The 12,172-nt window shown below is 38.1% G+C and overlaps 1 protein-coding gene and 1 non-coding gene across 4 annotated transcripts in view; both read left to right on the plus strand.

The window, feature by feature from the left end:
- Positions 1-603: 603 nt before the first annotated feature.
- The window catches only part of Tmem116 (transmembrane protein 116), a 43,098-nt gene continuing 31,529 nt past the window's right edge, over positions 604-12,172 (plus strand). For 2 of the 3 annotated variants that reach the window (XM_010604466.3, XM_010604464.3), the window contains exons 1-4: positions 604-699; positions 1,238-1,284; positions 2,099-2,162; positions 9,597-9,728. In XM_010604466.3, coding sequence (XP_010602768.1) covers positions 652-699; positions 1,238-1,284; positions 2,099-2,162; positions 9,597-9,728 — 291 coding nt within the window. In that variant the 5' untranslated portion in view covers positions 604-651. The remainder of the gene's footprint in view (positions 700-1,237; positions 1,285-2,098; positions 2,163-9,596; positions 9,729-12,172) is intronic. The other variant, XM_010604465.3, reaches the window with a different exon arrangement.
- On the plus strand, positions 1,640-1,741 carry LOC117285757. The gene has a single exon (XR_004516885.1). It is a non-coding gene; the product is annotated as a U6 spliceosomal RNA (small nuclear RNA).

Consider the following 12,172-nt stretch of genomic DNA (forward strand, 5'->3'; position numbering starts at 1 on the left):
TTAAGCATAAGCATATTAAATGAATAGTATAATTTAATAATATAATTATATTTCAAGGGAGAATTTTGTATTCAGAATATTTAAAAAGATGTTAGTATTAAATATGATAAACATTAATAATCTCCTTTCTTCCTAACTTTTCACTGGTATTACTAATGCTTTTCTTTATTTCTTTTTTTTTTTTCTTTTCTTTTGGTACCAGGGATGAAACTCAGGAACTCGTGCTTGCAAGTCAGGCACAGTGCTGCTGAGCTAAATCCCTGGCCCAATATTTTATTAAGTAAATTTGCCATCTCTTTATCACAGGCTTCTGTCTCGAAATAGTGATAAGTTTAAAGCAGACCTTCCTTCTATTCATTCTCCTCTTACACCTATATTTATCTTTTCACTGTGGTTCATTCTTTCTGTTTATTTATAATTCTTAATCCTTTGTACAACTTTGTTTCCTGGTCACCTGCTCTTTCTGTTTTTGGGCTTTCAGCCTTTTTCCTCCTCTTGTCGTCATCTCACTCCTTGCCCTCAAGGTAGGGTGCAGAATTAGGTAGGGAGGAGCCTAGCTGGGTTAGGGGTGGAGTTACCTATTCACTGCTAATTTAGAATTTGACTGAGAAGGATCTGAGCCGCTTGCTGCTAGCTGGGACAGAAGTTCCCATGGCCTTCCCTTTGGAGGTTAGCACTCTGGAGGACAAGTGGGACTTGGTAAGGCCAGAAGCAGGCCATCTCTTCTTTTTTGCTTCCTTTTTCTTCCTCTCTGTTCTATATTTTGCACTTACAATATCTCTCATCATGTTACTCACTTTTCTTCTCTATGTTCTGTGTTATTTATGTTCCATTATTTTCTGACTTTCCAGCTGTTGGCCTTATTTAGTATTTGTCATTCCTGTTACCCATTCTTTCTATGTTTCTGTATTCTCTCTCAAAATTCAACTTTTCTATCTCTTTTATTCCTCCTTTTTTAGTTTTTCATTCAATTCTTTTTTCATCTAATCATTTTCTATCCACTTCTCTATTTATTCTACTATTTTCCAGAGAAGTAAGAATGGGAGAGGGAAAAAGGCGCCACCCTGCTTTTTCAGAGGCCTGTTCAGCCTTTTCACTCATTCTCAGACTTGTAATATGTTTTGATTAGACTTTGAAAAAGAATTTGTGCTAGAGAGATGGTTAATAAATAGTGAAGTTGGAGTTAGGTTGAATATTAAATGTAAAAGGTTTAATTTTTCTCTCTTCTCTTTCTTAGTTTTTTTCTGCAATTCAGTGGATTCAGTTTGTCATGGCTATTCTGAGGTATGTGTAATCTTGTACAATATGACTGTTTAAAGTGATATAAGCAAAACTAGAGAATTCTCTGGTTTCTATACCTCCCCCAGACTTGCTATTATTCTTTAGTTAGAGAAAAATGATATCATTTACTGTGTTCATACTTTCTTTCTTTTTTTTTTTTTGGTACTGGGGATCGAACTCAGGACCTTGTGCTTTCGAGGCAAACATGGTACCACTGAGCTAAATCTCCAGCCCATGTTTATACTTTCTAATAAAATGTAATGACATCAACAACACAAACAAAAACAGATTGAGTGATAAGATCTGAAGTCAGTGGAGAATCTGGTCAGCCTGACTGATTACAAAATCAGTAGCCAAAGCCCCCTTCATCGGCACATTAAAAAGTGGAATTATACAGAGAAGATTGTCATGGCCCCTGAACAAGGGTAACATGCAAATTCATGAAATATTCCTTTTTGTGTTTGTTTGTTTGTTTTTTGGTACCGGGGATTGAACTCAGGTCCTTGCACTTGCAAGGCAGGCCACCGAACCGCTGAGCTAAATTCCCGGCCCCTGTTTGTTTTTTTGAGGCAGGGTCTTGCTTTGTAGTGCACTTGCTATGTAGCCCAGGCTGGCCTCAAACTTGAGGCAATCCTTCTGCCTCAGCCTCTCGAGTGCTGGGATTACAGGTATGTGCCACCATGTTTAGCTATTCCATATTTTTTTAAATGTTTAGTTTATTTTACATAGATTATATCAATAAAATTATAACAAAAATCAATAGCAAAACTGAAGGAGCCTTATTGCCTTGTTTTAATGATCATTATCTGTTTGTCAGTGTTACAGGTTCAAGTTCACTTATTACCTATGCCATATTCCAGAATATTCAGAAATCTTCAGAGGTGAGCAGTATCTCTTTGTGTTGAATTTGTATCTTAGCCTTTGAAATAAATAAAATTATTACTTATGAATGATGAATAATTCTATGAATTACTTATAAATTTTTCACTGAATAAGACTGATATATTTTAGGCACTGCCAGTAGGGCTTCATTTTCTTTTTTCTTTTTCTTTTGGTACTGGAGATTGAACTCACCTTGTGCTGGTGAGGCAGGCATGGTGTTGCTGAGATAAATCCTGGGCCCTTTTGTCTTTATTTTTTAAATTCTATTTTATTTTTCATTATTGGGTATTAAGCCTGGGATCTTTGTCCTGAGCCACACACCTCCAATTTTATTTTTTCATTTTTGAGACAGGTTCTCACTAAGTTGCTGAGTTGCCTAGGCTGGGCTCAAATTTGGGGTCCTCCTGCCTTAACCTCCCAGAAAGTACAAGTGTGTGTCACCATGCCTGGCTAACCTCTGTTTTCTCCTAGGCAATTATTTTAACTATAACTTTGAATTCTTAGAGATTAACTATTAAATGTGGATTTCTTTGGTATGCATTATTAACTAAAGACAGAGTATTGTCTGAAGCCTATACTCACTCTAACTGTAGCAGGGTCCTACCTGTCAGTGAGTTGGCTGATTTTTTTTTTTTTTTTGTACCGGGGAATCAAACTCTGGACCTTGTACTTGTGAGGCAGGCACAATGCCACTGAGCTAAATCCCCAGCCCTGCTGATTTTTATACCTTAGTAAAATTGCTTGTGGGGCTAGTGGATAGTTCAGAGATTATAGTATGTGAAAGCTATTTGTTTTGCTGCTCTTTCCTTCTAGGAAATTAAAATTTAACATTGAGCAAAAATATATTTTTTGGTAGAACAATTTGTATGAAAAAGATAAGTTAAAACCATCATGATTCATAGACTATTACATATTGAGATGTATGCTGGCTAAGTAAAGATTTTAAGAGACGTATAATAGTTCTAACCAGGCCAAGTGACACAGAATTCAGCAAAACATAATTCAGGACATGTATGGGAGAGCTTTTGTATATGAAAGATGTCGCTGGGAATTTTTTTTACTTTTGCAATATTGGGAATTGAACCCAGGGACTTAGAAACACTAGGCAAGTGCTCTATCTACTACTGAATTACATCCCTAGTCCTTTAAAATTTTTTTTTGAGAAAAAAAAATCTCACTAAGTTGTGTGGGTTGGACATGAATTTGAGATCTTCCTGCCTCAGCCTTCTAAATAGCTGGCATTACAGGTATGCCCTACCATACCCAGAACCAGTAGGTTTTAATGGACTCAACTTCAATAATAAAAAAGTTTCTGTTAATGGAATACTTACTTTTATGGTTTAGATATACAGTGTCCCCTAAAATCTTCTGTGTTTAGAAGGTGATTGGGTCAAGTGGGTACCACAGTCATCAGAGGATTCGTCCATTGATGAGTTCAGTAGCTAACTGTGCTGCAGGAAGCAGGGCTTCATTGGAGGTGTGACCTGGAAGGGATTATTTCTGTCCCCATGTGGTCTCTTCTCCCTTTGCTTGCTGACTGCCATGGGATGAGCAGCTGTCCTCTGCTCAGGCCCTTGCAACATGCTGTATCTGCCTTGGAGCCAGCAAAGCATGAAGTGAAACCGTCAGCCAAAATTAACCTCGCCTTCAAATTGCAGGTGTTGGGTATTTTGTCTTCATGACGAGCAAAGTGACTAAGACACTATGTTCCAGCTGTCTTGAGTATTTATATACTTCATCTCATTGTTCCTTATCACTCTCCTATCAGAAGGATAATATTAGGCTTATTTCACAGATGAAGAAATTGAGAAATTGAGGCTCAGAGTCAGGAAATGAGTTATTCAAGTTACATAGTAACTAGCAGAACAGGAATTTTTAATGTGAATATCTTTTTTTTTTTTTTTTTTTTTTTTTTTTTTGTACGGGGGATCAAACTTGAGACCTTGTGCTTGCGAGACAAGCGACGGAACCTTGAGCTATCCCTACCACCAAATAGCACAACAGGATTCAACAGCAGCAACAAGAACAACTCTGATATGGACATTATTAGTCAGATGTTGCAGATACGAGATGGAATCTTAGATTGAGAGACTTTCCTGAGGATTTATACTGTAGCTAGGAATAGTTAAAGTTGAAATTTGAGTTCAGACTTGTCTAGTTGAAAAATATTGCCCATGTGCACTTTTAAAACCACTGAGATATAATGCCTAATGAAAGAGAATTTTAAAGTTTCAGAATTTGAATATAACTATGTAAGTAAAACTAGAAAGTAATCAGTTTGGTTTCAAGCCTGTACATTTAGCTGTTGGGAGATGAGATAGGGATCTCTTGAGCCCAGAAGTTGGAGGCCAGCCTAGGGAACAAAGTCTAAAAAAAAAATCTTGATACTAAATTGTCCTTGTCTGCCAAAGTAATTTTAGGCCAAATGTTCCTCTGGTTAAGATTTTTCTAATGTTTCCTTTGTTGGAACTTGAGTCTAGCTGTGACTAAATTAGTAAAGCATGAGCTACACCCTGGAATGAACTAAGCTTCACTTCTAAAGTATAGTTTTTCAACCCCAGCACTATTGACTTTTGGGCTACATAATTGCTTGTTATTGGGTGCTACTATGCACAGGAAGATGTTTAGCAGACCTTACTCACCAGATATTAATAGCACACCTTCCCCTTTTCAGTTATAACAACAAAAAATGTCTTTAGACATTGTCAAATATTCCTTGGAATGGGGACAGCTCACTCCTGCTTGCTTTAAGGTGACGTATTCTAAGGTAACATGCCATGTGTTAGGGCTTTGTAAAGAGGTAGAGTCTAGTTTGGCTTAGAATGGGACCTTTGATTTCTGTGGCTTTATTTCTCATATAATTTACATTGCCAGAACCTAAGGATCTTAGTGTCTCTTAGTTGTTTCTACACATTTTATCTTCTTGGTCTAGAAAAATTTTCATTTTTACAGGTCATCTATGCTCCACTCTTTTCCCTTAGTTCTTCATTAAAGAATATTTTTAGCAGTGCCGGGCGTGGTGGCGCATGCCTGTAATCCTAGCACTCAGGAGGCTAAGGCAGGAGGATCGCTGTGAGTTTGAGACCAGCCTGGGCTACATAGTGAGTTCCAGAGCAGTCTCAACTACATAGTAAGACCCTGTCTCAAAAAACAAAAAAACAAAACCCAAAACAAAACGGAACAAAAAAGAATATTTTTAACAGTAAAAACATGGAAGATAATCTGAAAAAAATGGTCTACTGAATTAATATACTATATATTTGGGAGGCCAAAGCTTCAAGTTTGAAGCTAGCCTGGACTACATAGCAAAACCCTATTGGGCTGGGGATTTAGCTCAGTGGTTCTGACACCTGCATTGCAAATGCAAGGTCCTGAGTTCAATCCCTGATACCAAAAACAACAAACCTGTCTCAGGAACAAAACAAAAGAATAATAAAAGGCTGATGATATTAAATTGGAGAGTAATTTGTTTCACTTAGATGGAAGTATAGAGAAGTAGTATTTTAGAGGAATATTAGTATGAATTGTACGTTCTCACTTCCTGAGGCTAGACCTGGACCTGAAACTTGCCTGGGGAAAACTTTTTACACTTGTATTTATTTTATTTTATTTATTTTGGTACTAGGAATCGAACTCGGGTCCTTGTGCTTGCAAGGCAGGCTGCAGAACCACTAAGCTAAATCCTGAGCCCTACACTTGTATTTTTTTTCTCCCTACTCCCTTGTTTAGCACCTGTTTAAATTAAAGACAAATGCAATTGTATATGTATGTGTTTTTAGAGATTTTGCTTTCATTTTTTTGTTTGTTTGTTTGTTTGGTTGGTTGGTTGTGGTTTTTTCTTTTGGCTACCGGGGATCACATTCAGAACTTTGCACTTGTCAGGCAGGCACAGCACCACTGAGCTATATCCGTGGCTGCTTTCATGTTTAGGAACATATTTTAAGCCTTTTTTGGTTTTGTTTTGTTTTTTGAGACGGTCTTTTTATGTAGTTCAGGCTAGCCTTGAATTCACTATGTACCCCAGGTTGGCCTCAAACTTGGGACAGTCTCATGAGTGCTGGGATTACAGGCATTCACTGCCATGTCCAATATGTCTTATGCTTTTTTGAGTTTTCCTTATTACCAATGACTGTGCTAATTATAGTTTTCTTAAGAAAATAAGTTATATTGAATGGACAAGGGGAAAAAAATGAGAACCAAGACCAGTCATGTAAAGGTACAAGATCCCAATAATGAACGTAATTGTACTGTATACCTTAAGTGTACCAATAAACTCAATAAAAAAAGAAAATAAGTTATATTATACATATTTTTCCTTGAATTCTGGATCTTGTGCATAAGAAGTCTAAATCTTTCTTGAATTCATTAATGGATACTTAGTTAATATTTGTTGTTTATTTGATATATTTTATCTTTTCTTGTGAGAATTTATGGTTTTCTGTCATGAATGTGGGCAAATAAACTCCTTTTTTATCCTCCTTCCCTACCAAAAACCTCAGATATGTCTTAATGGCCAACAACTCTCTCTATATAGGAATATTTCTCAAATTAGTCTGTCTTGTTTCTCCAGGGTTTATTTCATATTTAGCCTTAATTTTTTAGTCTGTTAACAATTGCAAACCTGTGGTAGGCTCTAGACTAGTAGAATCTCTGAATGTCCCATCTGGCTGTAATGGTTTTGTTTTTTTTTTTTGAGACAGGGTCAGGCTGGCCTAGAACTCACCATGGAGCCTAGGCTGGTCTCCAACTCCTAGCAGTCCTCCTGCCTCAGCCTCCTGAGTGCTGGGATTACACCACACTAGTTGGCTTCAATTTAAATAAACTTACCATAGGCTATATATGGCTAAATAATATCTGATAATTATTACATGCCTACTTGTTTTTTTATTAACTTATTTATTCTTACAAGGTCTCCCTATGCTGCCCAAACTGGTCCTGAATTTGAGATCCTCCCTTCTCAGCCTCCCCAATAGCTAGGATTTCAGACATGGCCACCACACTCAGATTACGCTGTACTTTAAAATGCTTATTTTTCAGGGCAGGAGATTTAGTTCACTGGCACCCCACCTGCCTCACAAATGCAAGGTCCTGAGTTCAATCCCTGGTACCCAAAAAAATGCTTATTGTACATTATTTCAGTTGTTTGTATTTCTGTTAGCTAAATAAAATAACATAAAAAATGGTTAGGAACAAATAAATAGAACATTAGCTGTATCTCAAAACAAGTCTTCCCCCAGTCACAGCTTTCTTCCTCACCTCTGGAGGTAACCAGTCTCTAGAGTTTTTTTTGTTTTGTTTTTTGCTTTTTGAGACAGGGTCTTGGCTATGTAGTTCAGGCTGGCCTTGGACTCACTATGTAGCCCAAGTGGCCTTGGACTCACTGTGATCCTCCTGCCTCAGCCTCCTGAGTGTTGGAATCACAAGTGTGTGCCACCATGCCTAGCATCTAGATTTTATGGTAATTATTTCTTGCTTTATGTCTAGTTTGCTGGTAATGTATATATCTCTAAACAATTTAGTGTTGCTTTTTTTGAATTTGATGTAAATGGAGCAATACTATGTTTTTTTGTTTAAGACAAGATTTTTTTTTGCTATGTTTCTCAGGCTGGCCTAAACTCCTGATTTCAAGTGTTCCTCCTACTTCAACTTCCCAAGTAACTGGGACTATAGACAAATACCATTGTGCCCAACTCCCATATATATTTTGTGATTTGCATTTATTCCTCAATATTTTTTGTGAGATTTGTCTATGTTGTGTATAGCTCTGGTACATTTCATTTTTATTGATATATAGTATTCTACTGCTATAAACATTCTTGTAAATGTGTAATAAACAAATGAACACATTTATGTAATGAATTTACCTAATATTAGAACTATTCACCTGTATATCTTCTAGATTAATGCCACTTTGGGGGGAATGGACAGGATTTTGCTATGCGGTTCAAACCGGCTTTGAACCCATTATGTAGCCCAGAATGGCCTCATCTTGCAGTGGTCTTGCCTAAGCCTCTTGAGTTCTGTGATTACAGGCATGTGCCACTATACCTGACAATGCCACTTTTCCAAATCATTATGGCAATACTTTCTACTCTCTCTCTCTTCCCCTCCCTCCCTCCCTTCCTTCCTTTCTTCTTCTCTCCCTCCTCTCTCCCCCTCCTCTCTTTCTCTCTCCTTTCCACTTCCCTTCCCCTTCCCCTTCCCCTTTCCCATTTCCCTATTAGGGATAGGGCTGGGGATTTAGCTCAGTGGTTCCACCACCTGCCTTGCAGGTAGGTGCAAGTTCCCGAGTTTGATCCTTGGTACCAAAATAACAATAATAACAACAATGGGGATAGAACCCAGGGCCTTCACAGTGAACTACATCCTCACAGTTGGTTTTTTTGTTTGTTTGTTTGGAGTTTTTTTGAGACAGCATCTCACTATGTAGTTCAGGCCAGCTTTGAACGCACTGTGCAGCCCAGGCTGACCTTGAACTTGTGGCAGCCTCTTTGCCTCAGCCCCACCCCCACCCCGAGTACTGGGATTACAAGCATGTGCCACCATGCCCAGTGTTCTCATATTCTTTTAAAATATCTTTTGAAGGGGCTGGGGATTTAGCTCAGTGGTTCCACTGCCTGCCTCACAAGCACAAGGTTCTGAGTTCGATCCCCAATACACCCCCCAAAAAAATCTTTTGAGACAGAGCCATGTTAAGTCACTCAGTTGTTCAGGCTGGGTTTGAATTTATGATCCTTCTTCCTCAGCTTCCCAGAGTACTGGGTTTACAGACATGCACCATTGTACCCTGCCAGAGTTGTAAAAGGACCAAAATTATTTTTAAATAAGCAGGAATGCGTAATCCAAAGGAGAAGGATACTAAAAAGTAAGAAGACAAACTTCATCAATGTGGTCAGAAGTTCTCGACCATTTCCTAAACAGCTGATGATCTCATTTTCTAATTTTAGAGGATATTGACAATTCACCTGGAGAACTCTTGATTTCTCATTTGTGGTGTGTCTCCACCACAGTATTTTTTAACTTTTTCATTCATACTGTCCCTATGAGTAGTGTCCTTTTGAGTAAGGAGGTTGAGTGTTAATCCATCCGTGAGTGTTCTGATTCCAGACAGTTGAGATAGTTGTGATTCCATCTGAAATTTTCCTTTACCTTCCCCACAATCAATAGCAGAAGTATTGGCAAAATGACACCTGGTTTTCTATTCAAAACTTAAACTGTAAAAATAATTGATTCTTAGAGTTGGGTGTGGTGGCTCATTCCTGTAATCCCAGCACTTGGGAGGCTGACACGGGAGGCTCACTGTGAGTTCAAGGCCAGCCTGGACTGCAAAGTTGAAGGCCAGCCTAAACTACTGAGACCCTGTCTCTAAAAAAGGAAAAACTGATTTTTGTGCAGCTGTCTCACTTATATGAGAATTTTATGGCTTTTGACAGATAAGGCCACTCTTTTATCTGAGCTGCTCTGACCTGCTCCTGGGAATTTGCTGGCTCACGGAGGCACTTCTTTATGGAACTTCAACAGTCTATAAGGACATTGTCTGCTATAACCTGCAAGCACTTGGACAGGTAAGTGCTACTAGACTGACTGACTGTGCCTTGCAAGGAAGACATTTTTAGATCTAAATAGGAAGCAAATGTGATCCATCCTGGGACATAGAGACCCATGTATTCATTGTTACACTTTGAAACAATAGCTTTCATCACTTTTTCATAATACAAATGTTTATTATAGAAATTTTGGAAAATTCAGAGGAGTATAGATAATTAAAAATAATTCATTCTTGGGCCAGGGATTTAGCTCAGTGGTTCTGCCACCTGCCTCAAAAGTGCAAGGTTCTGAGTTTGATCCCTGGTACCAAAAAAAAAAAAAAAAAAAAAACACACTCTAAACACACACACACACACACACACACACACACACACACACACACATATCATGAGTGATAGTGAACTTTTCAGAGAAAAGTGCCTAAACTGCAACTCCAAACCCACTTGTTTATTGCCAAGTGCCAACACTGCAATTAAACCTGACTACTGAGGGGCCTGGGATTTAGCTCAGTGGTTTTGCAACCTGCCTTGCAAGTGCAAGGACCAGAGTTCAATCCCCGGTACCAAAAAAAAAAAAAAAAAAAAAAAAAGTTGCAGTTTTGAAAAAACAACTCATACATTAACATCTTTTTTTTTTGAAACAGAGTCTCACTGTGTAGTTCAGGATGACCTTGAAACAGAGTCTCACTGTGTAGCACAGGCTAGTTTTGAATTCGGGGATCCTCCTATCTCAGCCTTCCAAGTGCTGGCTTTATAGGCATGTGCCGCCACATCCAGCACTCTTTTGTTTTAAATGAAAAATAACACATGTGCCATAGGTTCACCACCACTGTACTAGATCCTTTTTATCTTTTTCTGGGTGTATTGTTACATTATAAAAATAATACATTAATACTTTATGTAATGTGCTTTTATTATGCAACATATTTTGACCATATTTCTACATCATAAAATACTTTTCTACAACATCCTTTGTAATGGTTGCATGTATTATATGACTGTAATAAACATTAGAGTTTTGAAATACTGTAGAAAATCATATATAGGTTATATATTCATGAATTTTATCAATGAATTAACTCACACAGTTCCATCAATGTATAACACTTCCTCTAAATTTCTGAGATTTACAATGTCAAAAAAAAGTAGAGGTTAAAATACAGTGTGTTTTTTTTTGAGGGGGTACTGGGGATCAAACTCGGGACCTTGCACTTGTGAGGCAGATGGCAGAACCACTAAGTAAATCCCCAGCCCCATGCTTTGTTTTTTAAAACTGACAGAAGTATTTTCTTTTTTTCTTTTCCCTGGTACTGGGAATTGAACTCAGGACCTTGCACTTGTGAGGTAGGCTCAGTGCCACTGAGCTAAATTCCCAACCCTGACAGAAATCTTTTAATAAAGCTAAATATGTAAAAGTTGATTCCAAAGTGACACACATCCTCCCTGCCCCCCCAAAATCAGTGATAAAATTGACAGTTCATAAACATCTTGCCTCTTTTTTTACATCCCTCTCTCCTCCTTCTACCCTTTTCCCCCTCCCTATTACAAAAGCTTTGTTTCTGTTTCTTCCTTTTATTCTCTTTTTTCTTGTCCCTTCTTTCTCCCTCCCCTCTCCTTTGTCCCCCTTCTCATTTGAACATTTTTTTTTTTTTTGAGACAGGATCTCACTATGTAGTTGAGACTGACCTGGAACTCACTATGTAGCCCAGGCTGGTCTCGAACTCACATCGATCCTCCTGCCTCAGCCTCCTCAGTGCTGGGATTACAGACGTGTGCCACCACGCCTGGCTCATTTGAACATTTTCTTCTCATTCCCAGTATCTGTTACATATTTTCATCCTTACTTCCACTTTCAGTTTCTCACACCAGAGAAATGATGTGGTATTTAAATATCTCAAGCTCACCCTTCTTTATGATAGAGTAATATTCCATTGTATAAAAAACACACATCTTTATTCATTTGTCAGCCGATGGGCATTTGGGTTTTTTCCAAGATAAACATGGATGTGCATACATCACTGAGGTAGGATGCTTTTAATTCTTTTGGGAAGATACCAAGAAAGGGAATAGCTATATCGAATGGAACCTCTAGTTTTAGTGTTTTGAGGAATCTCCACACTGATTTCCATAGGGGTTGCACCAGTCTACACTCCCACCAACAGTGGAGAACGGTTCCTTTTTCCCCCAGAGTCCTGCCGGTGTCAATCCTAAACACTTTCATGCATTTCCTCTTTTTTCCTTTCTGAGTACCAAGAATAGAATGTTTGTAATTGGAGTGTTTTAATCCTTTTTTGTTGTCAGTGGGCAGCCACTATATCTAGGTGTATTTTGTTGGCTTTTTATCCTGTTCTATGAACTTTTGGAGATAATGTAATTTGAAATCAGACTAGTTAAAAAAATTTAGAGTTATTATTTCTTCAGATATTTCTTCTGGGCCAAGGATTTAGCTTAGTGGCACTGTG

This window comes from Fukomys damarensis, unplaced genomic scaffold, assembly GCF_012274545.1.
Source record: "Fukomys damarensis isolate Sample0158 unplaced genomic scaffold, DMR_v1.0_HiC HiC_scaffold_12, whole genome shotgun sequence".
Classification (NCBI taxonomy): domain Eukaryota; kingdom Metazoa; phylum Chordata; class Mammalia; order Rodentia; family Bathyergidae; genus Fukomys; species Fukomys damarensis.